This window comes from Venturia canescens, chromosome 10, assembly GCF_019457755.1.
Source record: "Venturia canescens isolate UGA chromosome 10, ASM1945775v1, whole genome shotgun sequence".
Taxonomy (NCBI): domain Eukaryota; kingdom Metazoa; phylum Arthropoda; class Insecta; order Hymenoptera; family Ichneumonidae; genus Venturia; species Venturia canescens.
In genome coordinates this window covers 16,289,875-16,314,005 of record NC_057430.1, presented here as the reverse complement: position 1 = coordinate 16,314,005, position 24,131 = coordinate 16,289,875, and the positions used below count along the sequence as shown (strand labels likewise).

General features: G+C 46.6%; 1 protein-coding gene across 3 annotated transcripts in view; it reads right to left on the bottom strand.

Moving 5' to 3' along the window:
• Positions 1-911: 911 nt before the first annotated feature.
• The window catches only part of LOC122417269 (LIM domain only protein 3-like), an 86,277-nt gene continuing 63,057 nt past the window's right edge, over positions 912-24,131 (bottom strand). For all 3 annotated transcript variants that reach the window (XM_043430652.1, XM_043430654.1, XM_043430653.1), the window contains exons 5-6: positions 13,876-14,032; positions 912-2,703 (exon numbers count right to left, since the gene is read on the bottom strand). In XM_043430652.1, coding sequence (XP_043286587.1) covers positions 2,545-2,703; positions 13,876-14,032 — 316 coding nt within the window. In that variant the 3' untranslated portion in view covers positions 912-2,544. The remainder of the gene's footprint in view (positions 2,704-13,875; positions 14,033-24,131) is intronic.

The window sequence follows — 24,131 nt, the reverse complement described above, 5'->3', positions numbered from 1 at the left end:
CTCTGGGTTTTGAGCGCAACGCGTAAAGCATATATTCACGCCCCAATAGACTTGGATCTCGCTCTCCTGAATACACAATGCGATTTATTCGTCGTATTGCTTCGGTAAGCGTTACGCGTTCTTCTATGTGTTTCTCATTTTTTGTTTCGCGTATACGGAAAACTCACAAAAGAAACGGGCCGCGAATGATTGCTAAATTATTGAGACAACGTTTCCGCTCCTCTTCATCTCCGCCGTCTGTATTCTTCGGCAATACACGTACGAGCATTAAATTATTCAGCGAGAAAGCGATGAAGGATGCTCCAAATCGCGGGAACACGTGCGCCGATTCTTATTCTCCAATTTTTTTTCTCCGTCTCATTCATATCGCCCTCGATGCGCAATCGAAAAGGACGAAAATAATGCACAAATGCGGACCTCTATTGCCATGCACACGAAGCTGCGGGCTCAAAAGTGTGGCTCGTCCGTGCTGGGGCTCGATCCAAATTTTGTAAAAAAATGATGAACGCGATTTACTCGCGTTGTTGATTTTGAACAATTTCTTTGGCGAAACTCTCGGAAACATTTTTTTATCACGACTGCTCGGTCCTCTGACTCGGAATCAAATCATTTGGCAAGCTTCCCTGAAGCTGAGGAACAAAATAATGAAAAATTGATTTGCAGACAGTATGGAAAATCCGCGTAAAGCTGTTTAGAATTGAAGGGACGAAAAATAGCAAAATTAAAAAAAACACTATGCTCTTTGTGATCGGTGCATGTATGCTTTGAAAATTCTTGAAAAATAATAAATTCCTCTATACAAAACGAATCCGTTATCTCCGTGAAGAAACTAACTTTTCGATAAGTTAAATACAATTGAAAAAGAATAATGTTGGGAAGGAAAACGAGAATGAAGTCACAAGTACACGAGATCAACATCGAACGAATTTTTTTTATTTCTTTTTACACGTATAATATCGGCGTGTCTCATTTTACAATAATAAACTGTAATATAAAACGAATTACGTGTCGTATTGTCCCTCTCCTCAAGCTTTCCTTTGCCCGCAGTCTCATTTTCCAATCTGAAAATTCTCGCATTTTTAATCCACCGTATAAATGTGTTTTTCTGAGTGAATCATTAATTAGGACAGTTTTTCAAGAAAATTTTCTCAAAAGTCATTCATAACAACTTTTTTTGCATCCATTCATGCGTCCACAATTTATTTATCTGTATTTTACGTTTGAAGAGCGAACGGAGAGTGTCGAGTTTCGCTCGAATTAAAATTCACTTCCCTCCTCGCGTCGTCAGTGAGGTCACTCCTCAGCGACGAGCAGAAAATCGCGTTGGTTCATAATGAAACGATATTTTGGTAAGGAAAAAAAAATGTCATGTTTCGTAAGGAGACTGGAAACGGAGCTTCGGTTATAACGAGGATGTTTTATTTCTTCTCTTACTTAACATGCTTTTTAGTATAAGCAAAGGTTTGCACGAGCCACCAGAAGCAGCGGTGGCGCTGGTGGCAGAGAATGCCCTCAAAACTTCGGGCATAACTCAGGCTCGTTATCTGACTCGCAAATAAGGCAACGTAAAAGTTGGCCGCATCAATCTGAGGGCCTTTATACAGGAGATTCGAAGTTGAAACGACGCTAAGTCACCCCTAACGTATTACACCCCCGGGGGCAACTGGCGAAGGAGAAAGCGCGCGGAGGGAAAGAGAAAGGATACGTAGCTTGGGTATAAACGTCCCGATTCGATCTATCTGCGGCAAATTCATCCTGAACTCGTTCGCACAGAACCAACTTTTTCTATGTTCCAAACAAATTTCTCGAGCTCTTTCCTCCCTCTGCCCTTTTTCTTCGCGCTTATCCCTTCGGAAAAGCTTCCTTTTCTCACCTCCCTAAACACGATGGTGATTTTAGTATCGTTGGGATGCAACGAAACGTCATTTGGAAAAGAGTTTTTTTTTACCTAAACCCACTGAAATTGGATGAAGCCTCTTCGGACTCGTTTTCAGAGAACTGAGAAGGAAAAATTCGAAATGGCGAAATGATTTTTCGTTGCGACCCAACGACGCGAGTCTCGAGAGCACCTCGATATCTAGTGATGCTGAACGTTTTAATATATTATATATATATATATATATTCATATATTTTTATATTTACATAGAAATATCAGAGTCTCGAATAGTCTAAAGAGCACCAAATTTGAATCTTCGACGTGTTTTTCACTCGAACTATCGATTTCCTCCCCTTTGCACGTCACTACCGTTTTAATGAGCTCCGATACATTTTCGTGTCTAATTTTAAATTACGATTGATTAAATTTTCTTTTAATAAATGTCCGCTTATTCGTCATATCGAAATTTTGCGCGGTCGATTCCGTCGCTTTGGCAGGGTGCGGCGCACCGGCCGAGATACATCAACGAAAGTACAACGAAAAATTTGTCGTTTTTATTCCCCTCATTTTTCGTCGCGAGCAGCTTCCATCCTCCTCCCTCTCACGTCTCCAATTCTCCATCGGTTTGTTTTTTGAATTTGTTTCTTTTATCTTTTTACTTCGATTGTCATTTTCCATCGTAAGCAGCCTGCGCGCTGATACCGTTTAAATTATTCATGGGATTGAGTGCGTTATGAGAACTCGAGCTCGCAGTCGTTGGATAGCCGTTGTGAGCGTGGCTCGCATCACCGTTCACTTGCCTCGGAACTCCACTCGATTGCACCGTCTGAAACAAGGGCAATAAAAAGCACTTTTTTACTGCTTTCTTCGAGAAACTCCATTTTATAAACAATTGCTTGAGGAGAATGAGATTTGAATCGAGAGTCCATTTATTCTGTAGGGTTTTCCCTTTCTAGTTTCATGCTCGTCGATCAATTGAATTGCCATGAATTTTGAAATTTTTATAAAATCAGAATCACGAAAACGAGGAAAAAACTTGTTTCTAGATTAATGATAAAACGAAAAAAGCGCGAAAAAATCAAAACGAATTTCCCGATCAATAATAAAAAGATACAAAAACTATTTCTTCTCGGGTTGCAAACGTTTTTACCAGTTTGAATCTAAGAAACGTGTAGAAACGCACGAAGATTGAAAATTCGGAAATAAAATAATAAAATAGCAATTCTCATACCAAATTCGATGCTTTTTGTCTCTTTATTTGAAAATTGCAACCTTGATCAGTGGTGTCTGAAAAACTCAAGGATTCATATCAATTTCATGTGATTGAAAGTTTACTTTTTCTGCAGCCCACCAGTGAAGGGGTTAAAAAACTTAAGGTCGTTCATGCACGAAACGATTTTCTTAAGAAAATCTTGAAATTTACACAGAGTTTAATGGATAGTCGACTGACACGTGTATCAAATTTTAAAGGGGAAAAATACACAGGGTTATATGGACTGTGCTTAAAAACTGTTCATTTTCCATATAACGAATGAAAGCTTCTTCTCAAAAACAATCAAGTATGTGATGAAGGTTTCGGAAAAAATTCGAAACTTCTGTCTTGCTAGTAATGAAGATATATTACGTTAAAGATTGAACGAAATTGGTAACGAGCACTCGTATAAGCTCGCACATTGCTTATTTCGGCATTTTGTTTCTTCTTGGCTGGGCCATTACTGTCACAACCTCTTGTCTTTTTATCAGCACTTTTTTCTCGATCCATTTCACATTGTATTTTTCGTTTGCGCTCTCTAAAGCGATTTTTGACATAAAAGACTAGGGTATTTTCGCCAGGGACGAATGAAATTTGGGGTTCAGTCGGTGATGGATGCCCGATTAATAAATGGCTTGTAGTTTCACTCGGTATGAGATAAGTTGAAAAAATGTATTTACAATTTCGAATTAACAAGTCCGACATTAATTTAGAGTGATAATATCTTTAATTAGGGAGTAAAAATCGATCCAATTTATACACCCATAAAATACGATCCTTCGGGCTTGATCTACCTTAAGTCGAGCTCACACTCACAAAGTTTTGAGTCCGTGATGCAGAGAGGAACAAGAAAATCGGGAGTTCGAAAGCTTCAAAGTGCGAAAATGGCAGGGGATTATGAATAAGGGTTAAGTAGAAAAAGTGAGGAATTGGTCAGACGACGAAGCTCCTTGGTAAATTGTATCATAAAATCATTCCTCGATATGTTTCCCGTGGAGCTAAGAGCGGCCTTTCTTTTCGGAATACACTGGAGGCTTCTGATGGCTGGGTGTGGAAAGAAAAAGGTTGTTGCAGCCAGGGGAAGGAGGGAGAAGAAACTTGTAGTCTGAACTCGGTCGGAGTAACTTAACTCCGTTGGATGGAGAGGCGTGGAGGCTTTCGAAGCCATATTTATGTGTAGAGCGAGCGACGGGCAGGCGAACAAGGGAAGAAGGTAGGAAAGGGGGAGCAAGAGGGCTCGGTGGAGGGTTGGGAGAGAGAATTTAGGAAGGGATATGGGCGAAAAGCACGTTGAAAACTGGAAACTTTGTTCTTCTCCTCGGCTCTCGCTAGCCTGCTTCTCTCGTTCACGTCTGCACACTCTGTCGTCGTCTCGGGGCGCTTCACCACTCGACAAACTCTTGCGGAAGCAAGGTGTTAAATTAAACAAGCTTAAAATTTGCACAAGGCTCTCTTCGATTCTCTTTCTCTCTTTTCCTCTCTCCGCGCGGCCCTCCCCGAGGAATCTTTCAGGCAAAAGCTCCGTTTGCGTAGCTCCGAAATTCGAGTTAATCCAGCCCAGGAAGTAAGACCAATGAACAGCATTCAATGGCGAGCGGCTCAAAATACCGACTTTTCATTGAACAAATAACACATTTTCTTCCCATAAAAATGTGCTGTTAAAATTGAATGGCGAATGCACAAAAGTCGAGTCCTCGATTGGGTTCTCTACTGCGAAAACTCCTCCAGGAAGCTCGGTGGAGCGGAGTGTAAAAAATTGTTTTTTCGCTTCGATAATTGTGGCAGTTGTCAGCTCGAGGGATAATCGGCGCTCGAAAAACGTCGGACCGTATTTTTTCGGTCGCTCGAAGGGAGCCATAGATTAGTCGGTGAAAAGTAAAGGGCGAAGCAACCCTTGTCAGGGCGAGTGCCCGAGTCCACGTGCTGGCTTGGATAGCGAGTCGAAAGAGGACGAGGGACGAGGGGATCGTCGTTTTTCTCGGTTCTTGTTCTACGCGACGGAGTGAAAATATAAGAGCGCGTTAGAGGAGGGAAGAGAGTAAAAAGTGTGCGATTAAAAGCCCGTGGAAACGGGGGCGGCGGAGGAGAAGAGGAAAGCGAAGGTGGTACAAGTGCGCGTGCCGTTTGATTACAACGTCGCTCGTAAATCCGTTTCCCGCGGTAATTCCTCCTCTGGCAATTGTAGATAAAACTTGAATAAGTCATAGACTTAATTTAAGCGTCGGTCCTTTGGCTCTTGGCGCGGGTGAAAACAAACGAAGTATATTCGCGGAGACTGCGGCGGGTGAGCTGCGTGCGAGCAGCCCGACACCGGCGAGATCTCCACCTCGGGGATTTCTTAATTACGAAAAAGAGCAGGAAAGGGGGAGAGCGAGGAGGATTCGCATTTGCCACGGGACAGGGGAGGTCCCGTGGTCGGGTGACTCGAACGGCTTGAAAGCGGTGGAAGGATTTTGAGTGGCAAGATTTAAGGATGTTCTTAGATTCGTATGCGTTTGTGCACGAGCTCTCTTTCTCGCGACGAACGAACCCAACGATAAAACGACTTTTTATACAACAATTTTTAGTCACATTAATCGTAATTATTTACGACCTAATTACTGGGGAGCGCGGAGAAAATGAAAGTGAGAAAAACACAGAGAAAGACGTCTCCGCAGGGCTGAGGGGCCGTCGAGATATTTTCGCCTCATTCAGAGGCAACGTGTCGCGCGGCCTAATTCGATGACGAATCACCGCCCGCGAGTCCGAGACGCGATGATCTCTTCGGGATTCATTGGTACGCGGGCGGGAGAAAGAACGAGATAAAACAAATGAAAGGGAGTGAAAGATGATGAGTTGAGTGGAGAATACGAGAATTCGTACTCCGCAGCGAGAGTTATATAAATGATCGTTAAGGCACTCACGTACGATTAGGTGCTTTGCGGGGCGAACGCGAGTCTGAGGGGGGTCAATGTAAGCGAGCTTTTTTCAGGGCGTCAGGTCAGCCGCACGAGTTGATATAGCTGCTCGGATCCGCGAGGCTGGCCGCGCGAGTAAGACATTAATCGGGGCTGGTTCGAAGGTACTTTGTAAGGGGGCGAGGGCGAGAGAAAAGTTGCGCTCGAGGAGGGGTTGATATTTGGTGTTACCGCGGGTGCTGTGGAGGGCTGCGCTGGGAGAATCGCGTGTCATTTGTCCGTTGATCTGCCCTGGCTGGGAACGAGCCAGGTGCGGAAACGCTTTCTCTCTTCCTACGGAGCAGATACGAGAACGTAAGTTCTCCCAGGTTCTCGGGAGCTTTGTGCTGCTTCGAGCATTTTCTTCAGCCGAAAAATTAGCACCCCCGAAGAACGCGAGGCAGAGAAAAGTAAGCGTGAATTGACCGAGACGGTTTCGTACTTATTTCTCGGCCCGCTCCGCAGATAACTCGAGAAAAATACTTCTCTCTTTCTCCTCCTCCTTTTTTTCATCCCTCGTCCGCGCTTCCTCCTCCAGTTAAGACTCGTAAGATTAACCGGTGGATCGTTTCTTCCCCGCGCTAACGAGGCTCCGGGGCTCGTACACGGTACGTCGGGGCTTCACCAATTTACCGTTATTCCTTTTCTCCTTTAGCCAATGCCTTTTTTCCCCTCGCCCCAGTCCCATTGAACTACCACCGCGTCCGTGCCCAACAATCGGCGGAGGGAAACGATCGTTTATCCTCGAGATAATTAATACGGGGCCTCGGTGAATACCGAGAAAACCTTTAATACGAGCGCTAATAAAGTGCTGCGAAATTTATTATGAAATGTTGCCTCGATCTGTTGTTATTTGGGGATATCATCACTCGAATTAATTACTCGGACGCTTGCGGGCATGGCCACGATAACGAACAAAGTTTCCAATATTTTTCAAGTATTCGTAGGAAATGTAAAAGGAATCTTAAATTTTCGATTACACAAGTTTGATATAAAAATAAAAATAATCAGGCCAATGCAACGCTTCGCCGGGATACTCGGAATTTTTCCAGTTCAAGTCTCAATTGAAGTTTCCCCTGCATTTGATTGCTCCAAGAATCCGTGTATAAGAAGTCATAAATGGTGGAATATTCGCATTCATGCAATTTCATTTCCGGGTACGCGTGCATGAAAGGCGCAACGAGTGAAGCAGCGCGAGTGGGAGGGAGGGAGTTGTGTCAGAGAGAAGTAATACCCCAGCAAGCAGCAATAATCGTTATAAAAGTGAGCCTAACTTGGAGCACAGTTGAGCCAGGGCCAGGAGTTGGGCAACAAAACTCATAATCTCCACGTAAGCTCGCAAGCTGGGTTTTCCCATGCGAGAGACGAGACTATGGCGTCGCAAGTCTGCACGACTTTGTCTCTCTCTCGCGCTCTTTTCCATTCGCTATCTTCGCTGCTCGCTCCGCGCAGGGCTCGCTCGCCCTTTTCAGAGCCTGCTCGATTCCCTTACACATTTGCAAAGCGACGAGCTAGCTTCGTGCGCGTTCAAACGCTCCCGCCACTCGCTCTATCGCTACTTCCAACGGGGAGGCTTATGTGAAATTCAGCCAAGCAGATCTCGCCTAATAATAAGCTCGTTAGACAAGAACCACCAACTCGGTACTAACGGACTTACGCTACATTATACATAACGTTGCCATATCCGAGATAAAAAACAAGCGGCAGGCTCAAAGTCGAATAATTACGGGGGAATACTTCCGCCTTAGCTTTTGCCAGCCACATATTCTTCTAATTGGACAATCAGCGAGGACTCTAATGAGGCACGATTTCCTCGTGCTCGGCTCATTTTTACATCGAATCCTCGACGTTTCCTCATCATTTTCGTCCGCTCAGCTGCAGGCTGCTCCGGAGCCTCGGGCTTCCCCAACGAAACGTCGATGTTTCAATCGTTTTTGCGTCTCGTTATCGGCTGGTTTGAGGGAACGACAAATTGGATGGGAAGTTATCGCAGCTCTGCGCGATAATAAACGTTCTGTTAGACAGAAGTCTCGTACGCATTGATCCTCTTAAATTCCCATGTAGTTCCTTCCTCGAATTAGCATATTATCTCGTCCCGTCACAAATTCCCTCTCGCCTCCGCCGCCCCCCCCCCCCCCCCCGCGCTCCAATCTTCGTGTACCTTTCCCGGAGGATCCCCGGCTCTGCGTTACTCCCTCCGTCCTATAATGTATCTCGAAGCCCCTCGCCGCCACGGCCTCGCCAAGGACTTTGCAGACACTTGAGAGTTTGTTTTAAAACTCAGATAATCGTTTCGAAGCTCCGCACCTAACTACCGCCTCTTTTCTCCCTTTCTCTCTGCACCGTCTCACTTTTTCCCTCTTTTAGTTACCACCCCGTTAGCCCTCCGGCGCATCTCACTCCAATCTGACTCTCCGCGACGACCTAAATTCACCAAAAGCTCTCCCTCTTCCTCGCGCCTTTTTTCCTCGCCTCTTTTTCCTTAGCAGAAAGAAAAGAAGCGGGGACAGATAAAGTCGATCCCCCGGGGTGACATTATACCGGAATAAAAGTGTACCCCAATTATTGCCGCAATATACTCTTGTGACTAAAGTTTCAAGTGGCCTGTTCAACATTCTTACTCTCGTCGTTACTGTCACTCGATTGATAATATAACGCTTTTCACAGTCTATGCTACGAGACAAATGACAACGACGAGTTTACCACTTCGTAGAGCTGGCCGCACTTGCAAATTCAATCACAATTCACCTTTATTCTGCCTTCAACTGAGCTATGGGTTTTCAGTATTTTCAGTACTTTTTTGCGCAGCTATGCAGAAGTGGGCAACACCCCAATTTCAGGGGAAACACTTTTTTTGCTATGAACCTCTTCGGTATGTCACTGTTAATAAATTTGAACCGGGGGAGGCTGACTTTTTTATTATTTCCATAAGCTATGGGGTTTTAAATTTGAGAAAAGACACGCGATAAAATTTCATGCATTTTGAAAGGGTTCTCATGGATTTTCAGGGTGCGTCAAGCGGGAAGGGGCGTGCCTCTTTAAACGCAACCCTTCCTGCAAAAAATTTCTGCGATCCAATGTTATAACTTTTTAATTCTTTTTTTTATGGTGTTGGAGGTTCTCCCCGCCATAATATTGCATGATTCATCATTACTGATTCATAAAATGCGTTATTTAAAAAAATAGAGTCGTTTTAAGGTGGTGGAATTTGAAAGTTCGCAACTGCATGAATTTTTCTCTGGCTCAATTTCCATTTTCTTGATTTTTTGTAAAGCGATGAGGCTAGTGAACTTCGAACCGGAAATTCGTAACGGAATGAAATTTTATCCGGATTTCGATTCGAGATTCTTATTACTTTTTGGTACAAATTCAAATTGTCGTGGAGTGAAGTTTCTTCAATTTTGTTCGATCGAGTGGCTTCCGAGCAGAGAAAAATCCGAGGGCTGTTAACGACGAAATCTTTAATCTCCTGGCCGCGAAGCAATAGGAGAGTTGACACGGTTACAATTTCCTTCGATAATCGGGGGGTAGAGTCGCGGCGAGATTTAACGTCGTCGAAGGATTGAGACAGCTGTCGATTCTCAGGCAATCAGAAAAACTAAGGGCACCCTTGATCGGCGTTCCTCCGCCGTGGAGGCTTCGCTCGTTTTCTTTATAAATGTATAGATCAGGGAGTGGAGCTGGGAGGGTGGTTAGTCGACTTTGCCAGGAGTTTACAAGCGAGGCATAGAGTCGGAGGGCGTCTGCCACTTTCGCGGTTTTTAAGGACCTTAACGCCGTTCTCTTGCTGCTCCTGATTTCGTTAGCGAGATAGCGCGCTTCCCCTTTTCAGGCACTTTGCATTTCGTTATAAAACGTCTAATTCCCGCCCTCGAAAAAGCCTTCGCTCCAAAAGGTATCGAGATTTCTCCTCCCTTTTTCCCTCCTTCGAACAAGATTCTAACGAAACTAGCGTCCGCTACAGCGATTAAACATTTTTTCGCGAAGCGCTGAACCTCCCGTCGAAGATCGAGCTCCCTGAAACGTATCGAATTTTCAAAACTCCGCGATATTCCAACACGGAGTCCATTATAAATGTCTCCAAAAGATAATCCTCAACAAGAAAAATCGAGCGAACTGCCACGAATCCCGGGGACCTTTTATCGAGAGTTATTTTCATTGTGTGATCTGAAAATTGATGACGCAGCAGCTCGATGAGACGGTGGACATCTCAGGATTGACGTTGACTCGAGGCCCTCGAGTTGGACAATGCGAGTTGGAGCGTACACTAAAGGCGCGCGAAGTATAATTGATCGAGAGGAGATCCGTCAGTTATGGTCGGACGTCGATGAAAATATATAAATAATAAGCATATGAATGGCGATGCTCGAATGGATGGAGGGGGCTGAAGCTCCATAAAATATCGAGGGCTTCGATCGCTCTCTCTCTCTTTTTTCAGGTCGACGGCGAGCGCGGAGAAAGCGCGCGTCGAGGGAAATATCGGCGAGTGCGAGAACACGCGAGCGAGAAACGCGGCGAGCGGGAGGTTCGCGTTTCGCGTTCACAAACGACGCGGACACCACCTTGAATCGGAGGCTGCACGGGGGAGTGAGAGTGACGATGATTTTGCACAACCGGGAAAACTCGAGAGAGTCGGGGGAGGGGGAGAGAAACGAGCGAGACGTCGAGTGGAATCCGTCAGGCTTAGGGTAATAGATGCTCCGTACGACATTAGCATGCCGTATCCCCTGTACATACCCCGGGCGATTATTGGTATTAACCGGTGACGCACCCTCCCTTATTCTCGCTCTTTCTCTCCCGCGAGCCCCGCCGTCCTTGTCTCCTCTCCTCTTTTACTTTCCGAGCTTATTTTGCGCGTCGTTATACACGAGAGTCATTTATAACCGAGTTTTTCACCTCTGCTCGATCTCCTGCCTCGATTATTCTCGTTGAATGCGAGCGACGAGGAGGGAGGGTTGCTCCGGGGCGGGGAGTCGCGAGCAGAGTCTGTTTCCCGATCGTCAAACGTCGAAGAAGCTTTGACAAGAGACGAGAGACGAAGACTTTGTTCCGACTGCCCTGAACACCGAACTGCCAACTTTTCGTGGTATTCAACGAAAAATAACGAAAGTGCAGCGTCCATTGAACATTCGTTGCGAAAAGCTCGTAAAAATTCACCCCCCCACGAGCTGCTGTAGCCACGAATCGTTGCAGTGCCAAGCTCCGGGGGTTGGCAACCCTTAAATTACGAAGGCCGTAAGGACACAGAAGCACAGAAGGGAAGAGAGAGGGAGGGAAAAGGAGAGAGACTCGGACTCGCGCACGATGTAGTCGAAGGGGTGGAAAGGCCTGCGGAAGAACACCCGCCAGTGTGCTCAGGGAAACTGGCATTTGCATATTATAAGTAGTACACGTTACTGCCGAGCTCCCGATATCATCGGCCTGCAACAAGGGACCTCGTTAATCTATACACGTATAACTATACACACACACACGTGGATTTATGGACGGAGAATATGATATCTACGATTCACGAACGCGTGAGCTATAAATTACATAAATCCTCGTATCTAGGACACTCGAGATTAAGAAATAGCGTTAAAACCGGATTAAGACACAAGAATACTCCTTCTTAGGCTGTGCGCGAACGAACTTTCTATTCATTATTCCTGGGGGCGGTTCTGGATAACAGTTTTTCGAGAATGACGAATCATTTCATCCGATTTCGGAGCGAGGCACTCGAGTCTTTTGATTCTCCTCTCATTACTCGCGTTCATTTCGAGACGCGTTTTGAACGATTTTCTTTTAGATTTTCATGGCGATTGGCAAGCCTGAGCTTTGCTGTTTCGAGGAGTGTCTTTCGGCTGAAATTTTCGTGTGAGAAACATTGTGGTTCTCCGATTCGAAAAATGTTTTTAGTCTTTTCATTCCGTCGGGGTGGCGGGCACTTTGGTTCGCGAAAATATTCGTGCTCGAGGCAGGATTCTTCGTTCGTTTTCCAGTCTTTTGCAAAGCCTCGCGGTTGGATTCGCGCAGGAGCGTTTATGATAGTGCAGGATCGACGAGGCAATTTCTCTGTCTTCTTTCTCGTTCCCTTTCTCGGTTCGTGTTTTGCCGTGCTGCTCCGCGGCAACGGCCGGAAATCACGCAGGATTTCGAATCACCGCTCGAGCGCGGGGGATTAGCGATGAAAAATATGAAGCTACCGCGCGTGTGCGGCTCCAGATACGAAGATATACGAGAGCGTTTCGCCCCGTTCGCATCTTGATGGCAGCAGCGTTTTAAAATTTCGACGTTTTTCAACGACGCGTTTCCTTCATTAACGCCGGAAGTCTCGAGCACCCGAGCAGAAATTCAGAGCCTTGATTGCCCCAACGATCTTCGAGAGTGACAAATTCCACCCCGCCGCACCGCCGCAGTAACCGAAGCAAGTTGGTGATAAGAATTGTACTTTATTCAACCCTAAAATCTGCCTAATGCAAATCCCACCGGAACCCTTCATAAAACACGCGAACATGCTCGTTTGACTCACGGCAAACGGGGCGAGGGTACTTTGCTCTCTAAACTTTTAACCGCGCACGCCTTGAGCCTGCCTGCATGGAAGAATTGTACTGCGAGTATTACCCTGAATCGGCGGTGACGTTGCTCTGATAGATCGAAGAACAAGAAAGAGTGCGAGCCGCAAAAAGTGCGTCAGGAAAGTCGGCTGAACGCCCGACCGAGTTCCTGCTCAGCCCTTTTTTTCGAATCCGTTCTCAAAATCTTGTAAAATCGCTTTTTCATCTTCGATTCGCGAACTCAAATTTCGAGCTCAACGACGATAAGATCGTCTTTAATGAAGAAATGAAAGCTTGAAAGTACGAGTTCCAGGGCGAAAGAAGAGAAAAAGGAGAGTAGCCGGGGACGGGGTAACGCTCCCGATAATCCCCAGGTTTGAGGAGATCGGTCGGTTGTTTGTCGGGGGCGAAGATCCATTTGATCCTAGCGAAGAGTGTGTGTACTGCGACGTAGGGCGAGAGGTGAGTGTACACCGCGACTCGGTGTTCTCCTCGGCTTCGGAGTGTATGCTCTCGGCATTGTTGGCACGGATCGTTATGGCATGCGGGCTTCGCGAGAATACCTAGCCGGCGAGCTCGAGCTTCGTCGCAAGGCGTTCCGGAGCTTAATTAATAAGGACACGCGATATTCTGAGCTCGCAGTTCTTGCGCCGTGGGTCGCTCCTCGTAAGGCGATGCAGGTTCGCCGTCCATCGGTGTAACCGTGGCCTCTGAAGGTACAGGGTCGATGGGAACGCGATTATGTGAGAATGTAATCGCTGACGAGGTGCCACGGCTGCTGGAAGATCGGTTCACGGTGCACAAAGCCCGAGCGATGCCTCGGGGGGAGCCCTTTGTTGTTGAGGGACGAGAGCCAGAGAGACGCTCAGGATCGCCAACCTCGCCACTTTAAACCACCCCGCCTTAAGGGGTTACGGGCGCCAGTCTCGAGAACAGTTTCGCATGGCCTCGGGCAAACGGAGCCAGAAGGGAGGCGGAACATCTTAACGCTCTGTGATCCCGGCACCAGGTGAGTCTCGGATCTCTAGTGCCGGATCAGAAAACACGCTCGAAGCGAATAACGGAGTTTTAGGTTACGGGGATCCGCGGCGAGATGCAGAGGTTTCCACAAACCCGTTTTAGAGACCGAGCATTCCGGAACGATTGCAGGAATAAGCGAGACGTTTTTTCCGCAGCTTTTCCTCGAGGAATGTCCCTGCTTTTCTGGGCTTTTGACGTGAGGTTTTAAAGCAAATTTCCACTGCGGAGCTTCTCGTTGGAACAATCGAACTTACCTGGGGCTGAAGATGAGTCACTTGCCTCTTGATGTGGGCCAGAGTTGCCGTCGGCGGGGGGTGGAGTGCCATATTCGCGAAAACGAGCCTCTCCTCGTAGTCGTACTCGCAGAGTATCTTGTTTTCGCAAAGGTAGAATCGATCACCGACGCAGAATCTGTCGGACAGAAGCAATGCAAAGGGTTTGAGTCGCACTGCCAACGGAGATTGCTTACTTTTCATGGGGAAAATCTTTTTAAATGTTTGTATCGATCGCTTGTGTACGGATATTAAGTCATTTTCTCCGTTGTATGTTCACGTGTAAAGCAATCGAAAGTACAGGGAGAGCGCCAGCAAAACGTGCTAATTTCGTTTAAGATCGCTTTCCGTTCTTCGCTTCGCTCGAGGAAATTGCCAGCGAAAAAGTAAAACGAGGAGAAAAAAACGAAAACAGATTGCACCTAATGGGAACGCTCCTTATTGCGGTGAGAAAAACATCTCGGCAGGAAATTGTCCAAGTCCTCACGGATGCTGTGCTCCTCAAATCAATATTTCCAATCTTCAGGCTCAAACCATTCTCAGAACCTACCAACACCCCCAACCGACTGAAATCCCACCCTGAAATTTGCCACCCTCTCAGGACTCGAACCCGCCAATTTTTCAATCGCTCTCTTCTAATCACGTCCAGATAAACGAGTGGCGAAATCTGTCAGGAGTGTTTCAAGACCTTGAAAAAATTCAAATCAAGCGATATCCAGTGCCAGCTGGAAGAGAATTTCACTTCTCAAATTCTTCATCGTGGTTTTGAGCATCTCATTTTCATTCCTTTGTATTATATATTTTTTCTGATTTTTTGTTGAACAATTCAAAGAATCGGTTCAAAAATTATGTTTTTCAGAATTTAAGGGATCGACCCTAATTGACGGGCAAAAGCAAGACTATTTTCACGATTTTTTTGACAGGTATGAATTATAAATATCGATATAAAAAGTGTTAGGCCTAAAAAATACATTCTTAGAATAGACAAAATTGGAGAAAAAAAATAAAAATGCTTTTAGATACAATAGGTAAACGGCCATAGCGCGTGTCACACGATTTTTTATTTTTTCAAAATGACTAACCGCTTTTCCAGAATCTACGAAAGAGCACGTTTTTTCTCTCATCGTTTTTTGCAACAAAAAATAGTTCCGCTCAAAATTTCAAGTTTCGGAGGTTTAGTCAAGGAGCCGTTCAAAGACGTAATTTTTTGAAAATTCTAATCAGGGTAGCCCCCTTAATTGATGGCAAAGGGCAGATTTGTGATGATAACGTTACCAGATCGGAGGCAAAGCTATTATATAAGAGTTTGGATGATTCGAATGAAAGAGGTAGGTGCAACGTTGAGGATTTTGGGTGTGAGTTTGGCTACGTGACCGGATTACGGAGTGCTGGAAGCTCCGCAGCGAAACAAGTAAAACGAGGCTATGAAGAAGAGGGTCTTACTCGTAGCGTTCGGCGGCGTATACGAATCGGGCCAACTGTCGCCCTATGAAACTCTCGGCCTTAAAAACGAAGATTTCGCATTTTCCTTTTATTGCTGGTTTAAAAGTCCATTTTTTCAGAAGGTTCTTTCGATTTTTTTTGTTATTTTTCCTGCACTGCGCGGCGGCTTCGACGGGATGAGATGATAGCTCGCGCTCCGATTCTCATTTCTTTTTTCGGAGCAAAAGCTCCGAGGTTCTTCGGGGGATTCAAAAATCGTTTGGGCGCATGGCCCACCGACGGATTTGGAATTCCACTCGGGTTTACGAGACATCAGTCTCTCCGTGGACTCTCCAAATGCTTCGAGCTTCCCCATACACCAATTTTTTTCTTCTTTTCATAAAAATATGTTTGTGTATGTAAACACTCTCGTCATGCGACACCATAAAGTCACATTTTCCTCGCTTTCGTCACTGTCTCAGGTCTTACCGATTTGTCTCGCCAATTACTTTTCAACGAACCAACTCAGCTTTTCGCTCACGCACGTTTCTTCTCTCCACACTTTTCATACCAAAAACATTTACTTCGCTCGATCCTCGAGCAATTTATAACAGACTTTGAGTCAATTCTCCACCTTTTTTTAGTTTTTCTTCAGCAACAACAAGACTTTTACAAAAAAATCGAATTTTTCGACTAATTTTGAAGTTTCCACGAAACATAAATTTTCCTCTAAACTTCCAGATTGCACGACAATTATTTTCATTTGTCTACAATTATATCAAACGCACCAGGCCGACTTGTCGGAGTTGAAAAAATCCGTTTCACCAAAGGGAACGATTTTATTCAACTTTTTGTTTGTCCGAACTTCCAAATATTCCGAAGGGCCCAGTGTTGCTTGCGGACAGCAAGAGAAATAGGTGAGATAAGGAAGGGCCGGGGGCGCGAGGAAGGGGGAAGAGCTTGCGATTGCGTATTCAGCGTGCGCCCGGTGCGCTTCCGGTGTCTCGGAATCCTCTCTGGCTTGCAGAGGGTGGTATGTCGACGGAGATTTTACGTCGGGATTCCTGTCGAGTGGTTTATACCGGCGCTTATGTAAATGCAGACGTGATTTTTTGCCTCCTTTTTCCTCTTTCACCTTGTACGCGGAGAGTATCGTTGTTTCGTTCCTGTACATTTATACACAAAAGTATGAAGCTGTAAAAGCCGGAGGAAGAGGGAGCTCGCGGAGCATTATGAGGATTCGAAACGAGCCTGAATATACACAAGCATTTTATTCTCGTTAAAAAATGAGCTGAAGAACAAACCGGAAAGTATGAGAAGACTTTTGCTTTTCCGAAGACTTTCCGGCCACTCGGGGAAGGTCTGAATAAAGAATGTTGGAAAATAAAGTCGCTTGATAACGCCATGGCAACAGTGTGTCGTGCGAAGAGATTTTTCCTTCTCTCATTCGTTTTGGCGGAGTATCGATTCCATCGATTTTCGTCCAACGTTTTTTTCACTCTCTTCCCTTCCTTTATCCGCGGTTTCCCGCTTGTGGCCAACTGCTTTTTGTTCGCTTTGTTTCTTCCTTTTAATCTCGTTTCCTGTGGGAAAAACCGAGAGAGAGAGAGAGAGAAAAAGAGAGATATCGGAACATCGGGGTGCTATAAAAAGGAATGCGAGGCCTCGTAACGCGGTACGATAAGTACCGCGGCGCTGGAGAGAGCAAAATCGATCCCACCTCGGTTTTACTTCTCTCGATCGCGCGGAGCGCGCCGTTCATCGCGCCGCGCGTATTCCCGTCAAATCGAGCTCCCATAAAAAGAAGAAACCCCCGGGAACATTAGGGACAACGTTCGGAAAATGGAGCATGTTGATATATGCACGCTCGAATGCGAGAGGAAAACGGAATGAGAGAGAGAGAGAGCCGCCTTTATAACGGTGTTGTGATTTCACTCGCAGATATTACAATGCGTATCCCTGTACACGTTAACCGTCCTTTTTCCACGATAACACGAGCCTCTCGCGGCACTAAACGCTTCAGGCATTAGCGGGAATCGAGAAGATAGCGAGCGGGAATCACGCTTCCGGGTGAATCGAAGATCGATCATCGTAAACACGAGTACAACATTGGAATGAAATTGATTAAAAAACTTCGTTGAATGTGTTCCAGTTGATTCGCGTCGGTGAGATTCCGTTGGAAGGCACTGCAAGAAACTTGCAATTTTCATAATAACCTCGCTTCGAACAACTCTTTGAAAAACCCTTTTCAACGAGTGAAAACGAGAAAATAGAGTTTTCATCCTTCTTCGAGGACTCCTCGGTCTCGCGTCTCTCGCAAATCCTCGGAAGATTTGCTTCTCGTAACCGCAGGCTGTTTATCCAAGGGCGAAGGGGGAGTGGGAGGCAAACAGGGGAAACCCCAAATGGCGACAAGTTCGCGTGCTCGCGTTAAGGGTGCTTGCTATAAATATGTACAGCTTCGATAGATATGCGCGTAGGAAACAGGCGGGAAGGATTGAACGTTACGAGGGAATTCCGGGGAGGACACGCCACGAGAGTCTGTGCGAGATCCTCTCGAACAAACTTGTCTGTCTCGCTCCCTTCTCGCGATCGCAAATTCTCGAAGGACGTTGATAGTTGCTCCGGTGTGCTCTCGTACTCGATTTGCATCAAGCCCCCAGTAAACTGTACACATTGTTGGAAAGTACGTTGTTTCCCTCGCCCCTTTCCCGGCCCTCGTTTTCCTGCTGGTGTCTCAAGGCGGCTCAACCGAGTCGAGAAGTTCCGTCTTTTATCCATTCCTCGCTCTCTCTCTCTTTCTCGTGCAAGAGAGCCCCGAATTTCCAGTGTTGGAAAGCTCACGAGGCAGCGGCGCAGTAGCGAGCAGGAGCTCTTCAGCCTCCTCTCACCTCCGACACCCCTTCGAGCGAAGCAGAGCCGAGTCTAACGCGTTTAGCAGAGACTCTCGAAGCCCTAATCAGATCTCCCGGTTAGAAGGAGCAGATCGCGGATGCAGGGAGAGCGGGAGAGGGCAAGGACGCGGGTACCGTCTCGCCGAGGTGCCGCTAAGTGTCGACTTAATGGAGTCAAAATCCTGGCAGTTGGAGAACAAGAGAAAGATCGAGGCACGAATAAAAGGACTGGGGGTCGCGTCCATAGACGAGACTTCCCAGTGCTGCATCCAAAATTCCGATTATTTATAAATCAAACCACAGGACCTGCAACTCCGCCTTGCACGACGCTCATCCTTTTACCGAGATACAAAACCTAACTCGATAACCGCGCGAGAAAGCCGATATTTCGCTTTCGTAAACCAACGAATTTCGGGCTGCATATCGCTGCTAATTCTAGTTTACGAACCTTCCCTAATTCACGTCAGGCACGAATGTTACCAAGACTCGATCAGATCTCAAATCCGGAATAACCGGCGCGCTTCTATTTGTGGTGCTAAGAAATTTGGAGAAGCACTCCGGAAACGTCATTAGGAAAATCGATCCCCTTATCCGCGGATGAGTAGAAAACCTTGAGCCTGACGATTTCGTCACCAAAGTTTGTCGTCTTCCACCCGCCCTCGAGTTCCATCAAACCGATCAGCAGTTCCCCGGCCGCGGTTTGTCGCATTCTCCTAAAAGGCATCGAGAGACTTCGGGCCGAGCCTCCATCCTTATTTCACATTCGCTTTGACATTTGCTGCAATTCGTAAAATGCACAGCGCCGCGTAAAGTATTCGTTGTTTCTCGATAATGCGACTGCTTATATATAGTTAAGGGGCTCCTCCTGTTAATTAATTCAGACTGTCAGGGTATCAGAGGCAAGCGTGGCGCGCTAATTCGATCAGGAGTGAACTCTCTCTCGCTCTCGGCGGGTTGTACGGACGCGAGGAGGAACGAGAGGATCCTCCTCGGGGGTTGATTCGCGAAGCTGAGTGAAGCTTTTGCTATAGGCTGTGCGTGCGCGTGTGTGTGTGTGTGTGCCGGATGTGTACGTGCATAGACCTTGTTCGCATTCTCGCCTCTACACACCTAAACACGTCTGCAGTTTGCTTCGGGGGACAGATTTACCCCGCAGACGCTTGACGTCGCTATCTAAATGTCAGGTCGCACGGGGTAGCACGTCCAAACGTCACTCGATATTATATGCGACGCTCCTTCGCGCTGGAAACCTGCAATTCCAACATCGAGCACCCTTCACGCGCATGACTTTGTCTCGAGAAGTTGCGGAACGTTGTCTCTCTCTCTCTCTCGCTCTCGCTCGCTCTTTCTATACACATTATAAATTCCATCCCTCTTCCTTCTCGAAGCATATTGACTCGTGGCTACAAACGCTCGCTGACTGGACCCACAGTGGCAAATGAAGCACGAGAATTTTCTCCTCGATGAGAATTTCGCGTTCGATTCTCCATCGCAACTTTGTTTAGCGAATAAAATTCGATTAGTTGGAAGAAAATCCGGTCGATTCAACGATTCTTTTGTGGGATTCGTCAGATTGGTGGAGTTTTCGAAAAAATTTTGTTTAATCGACAGAGTTTACGGTGGGACGGCGAGATTTTGTTTGACGAAAAAGCCTTTTTTCGCAGTTTAGTAATCACTGGATTGTATTGGCGATGGAACGTTATTTTATTGTGGAGCTCAAACATTTGATGAGTCTTGACGTAAATTCATCGAATTGTATGCGATTGAGGATTTGAAATAACGGAAATGGATGTCGGGTACTTTGATCACGATTTATTTGTAGTGTGAAATTGACTTTTTCGATGAAAAAGCTCCGGAGTGCCCCATTGGTTAGTTAACCGAATTCAATGAGCTCGAAAGAATTGAATAACGATCCTTGGTAAAAGCACGAATTAAAAGGCATTCGGAGGATGAAAATTGAATAATTGTTTATTTTTGGTCGATCGAGTACGAATATGTGAGGAGGCAGAAGATTCCTGGGTTCACATTTATAATTAATCCCTCGCTGAATAACCAGCGGTGATTAAAGAGCCGAGAGGAGCATTCTCTCTCGCTCTCTCGCGTCGCGGTTTTATTTAACGCCATCAATTACCGAGCGCAAAGAACCAACGAAATGACTCATAAGCTTTCCTTTTGAGTGACACTCCGCGAATTCCCCGACGCGGAGTAAGCGATATTGATGACGGAGATTTGCCCGAGACTCATAATGAGATATCTCTGCCCATTGAATCCCAGCTCTCTTTGTCTCGCCTTCGCTTTCGAATATAACCGCAATTGCGAAAGGGTTCAAAGTGTTTTAAGGGGGGGGGGGGGGGGGGATGAAAATGCAATATTTCTGAGGCTCTACGAAGCATTCTGACGACGAGGAGGCCAAGCGGCTTCGTTGGTGGCTGCAGATGATGATGAGTTGAAATTCATCTCTCAAGGTTCTCCCTCCAGCTGGAGAACTGTATCATTTCATCATGCAGAATTCTCGAATAAAAGAAAAACCTCCAAATACGAACGCCATTCTTCGTGCTAAAATGAAATATTGCGACGCTATCGAGTTCGATAATAAAAAAAACGTAACTTACGAATTTTCGAGTGTTGAACATTCGTTCTCGCTCGGGAGCAATCGACGTATCGATACCTCGGGTTCGAAGCATGCCCCGAGACAGAACGTCCTGGAACCGAGAGGCTGAGAACTGTTTGCCACCGGGGAGAAGGTCGCAGAAAGACCGAGGAAAACGGCTGTGCGAGGGACTGCGGTAATAAATCTAAGCTCGCCCGGAGCGGACACTTATCAGTTCTCACAAGTTCGAGCGAAGATATCTACCGTCCCGAGGACTCTTGCTCTGAGAAAAACTTGTGTCTCTTCAAAACGAATTTCTCGTGATAGAAATCAAACAATCTTTCAATCAAAATAAAACGCGAATTCGTTTGTTTTATTGCACTTTGTTGCCATCAAACTTAAGGGGGGGTCCTGCTTTAAAAAGTCAAAAAAATCGATTTGTTTTTGGATGGACGGAAATAACTCGCGATAGCCAACTTTTCGGTAGAGTTTCAAGGATATTTTGAGAGTACAAAAAGCTTTTTTTCGTGTGAGAAATACTAATTTGCACATGATTTATGCGCAGAGTCTGATTGTCGAAGTTTCTCAGCTGCGTACAATGTGGAGATCGTAATTAATGTCTGCAACAAAAATTCCAAATTTTTTCCATTTTCACATATTTTCCTTTTATATTTTTTATTTCATAAGCTCATATGGAATTTTTGTTGCGCAGTCAATAATTACGATCTCCACATTGTACGCAGTTGAGAAACTTCGACGATCCCCATACCGAAAAGTTCGCCATCGTGAGTTATTTCCGTCCATCCTGAAAGCATTTCCGAAAACATTCTTGACTCCCTAAAGCAGGGCCTGAGCAAGAGCTCGAAATTCTTAGTAAAAAGTGTGATATTGCAACTGCAACGGAGAAAGGATAAATCCTTGGCAACGAAAATCCTGCCGGCTTGGGAATCGAAGATGCTTAAGCGACGTCTAAACTATTCGGGATTAGAGATCGAACAATTTGTATTCTGATAGAGGATTCGACACGGGTGATCGAGATGATCAGCAGCAGTAGCAGCAGCACCAGCAATGCGGAGGTCTAAAGCCTTCGTCTGCATAATCCGGAGGCTTTCGAGACCGGTTAGGCTGGAAGCATCGACAAATGACTGGATGTTCTGGGTAGTGAGCCCGGATAGTCTGGAGTGCGCGTTGGCGGAGGCAAATCTGAGAGGGATTCGAAAACGTGGACACGAGCGTATGCCAAGTGGCGAGGGGCAGTGCGAGGCGGAGGGAAGAAGAGGGTTCAAGAGGGGATGCCTACTAACGGCGGATTAAGTATGACTTAGTACTCAAGTTTCCATCATTAGCCGCTCGTTCAGCGGCCACGGTGAACTTCGCAGCGAAGCTGCTCTCGGCGTCCATGATCCCCGGCGGGAGGTGTAGCGAGACATTGTAGCCCGGGAATTTGAGGGCTCTCGGGAGCGAAAACTTGCGAGTGCTCGCGCCAGGAGGCATTGTCAGGCTTTGTTCCTCAAGTTTGTGGGCTTCACTGGAGTTTCATCAATATTCATAATAATGATCGAGTTCCGAGAGCTGATGCCGGCGGGGGAGGCACTTTGTAAAGCAACGGAATAGACTTTCGATCGACCGGATAAAGAAAGCAGCTTGAGCATCCGGCTGACAAATCGGCTAAATTCCGAATCGAAGCGATCTCGAGACGAGTGGAAGGTCATTCACCACAAACGAGTAGAAACTAATTAAAAGTCCGATTCAATGGGATAAACATTTGTTTCCGGGAGATAAAATCGACTCGTCCAAGTAGCTCGCGTGATCGTCGGAACTCCGGATTCTATCGGGAAGATATCTTGAGAAGGGAATCTCGATTAGCTCCCCCGCGGAGCTGCGGAGTCTGGATTTTGGGATTATCACCACCCTAACGCGAGCAGAGAGAGTCAAGCTGGAGGAGCTGTATAGTTTGCGTCTCCTTATATGCATCCGTGTTTGTACAGTTTGAAGAAGATCGCAAGATTCTGGAGGCTGGAAATGAGGAGTGTGCTTTATTCATCGAGCCCATTTGAAATCTTATCCCCGTGACGAATCCAATAAATTGAGACGGAGGTTGCGCGGGTGAGGAGGAGGAGGAGAAGAGAGTTTGGCATCGTCCCTGGAGGCGGAACGACCCTCAGCTTCTCGTATTCAAAGGGTTATGATGAGCGCGACACACGCTAAGCTCGCAATTAAATAGGCCAGTACGGGGATCCGGGGGTGTATGTGTGAGTAAATGAACGTGGACACACGGACGCAGGCACTCCATTCTTGTTAGGGTTGATACAAGGATTTGGTAAGCCGGTGCGGCGCGTCACCCTCGCCATTATTCACCCGAAAAGCTTGCAGTCTGCGCTCTCTCGAGTGCTCGGACGTCCGCGTGTCCTTTCTCGGCATTGAATGAGCGCGAGAACGAGAGGCTTGTGTCCTGGAGCCTCAGAAGTCGAAGAGTTAATCAACGAATGGTGCTCCCGAGAATTCCTCCTCTTCGTCGAGAGAGAGAGAGAGAGAGAGAGAGAGAGGCAAACTCTCTGCAGGTAGTACACACGCATTATTCAGAGTTGTGCGAACTGCTGGCGCAGTTTAATTAGCGCATCTTGTGCGGAGGGAAAGTAGCTGAATGTACATGTGAATAGTGAGACTTGTTGCCAGGGAGGGAAGATATCTTTGGGAGAAGTTGGACCTGCCCCAAGGAAGCGTTGTGTGCACCCGCTGCTTTTGACCGCAGAGAGGCTGCTCGATTCATCTCCATTTGGCGGTTCGCAGAGGCCCTATCTTGGAAGATGCCTCTCGCGATCTTGCCGAGAAACAGCCTCGGAGGAAACGACTTTGAATTAGAATTTAACGAAAATTAAGGCCTCCCACTGGGCGGGCTGTTGTCGAGCGAGTCGCTTCCACCAATCGGAGAACCCCCTGTGCGAGCGGGAACGTCTTCCAAGTACCAACCGCGAGAAGCTCGCAGATGAGCGAACAACTCTTATCTCGAGGAGGACAGCTTGTTTGACTTCCGGCGAAGGCACGCTCTCGCTTCGTGTCGCATCCTAACTCTATCCCTGACCGGACGGACTTGATAACTGAATCCACCAGGCCGAGTGTCTCCACCAACCGAAAGATTCCCCTCCCCATTGCTCGTGTATCCGAAGCAAGAGCACCGGCTATATACACTCGAAAACTGGCGAGCTTAGCCGCTCCTAATCCTTTCCGGATGGGAGAGCCGAAAGGGGTGTTCGAACTCCCCCCCCGCAGCCCGTTCTTGTCCTCCCTCTCCTCGAGCTTATTACCAACTCTAGCTTCAACAGCAGAGTCTC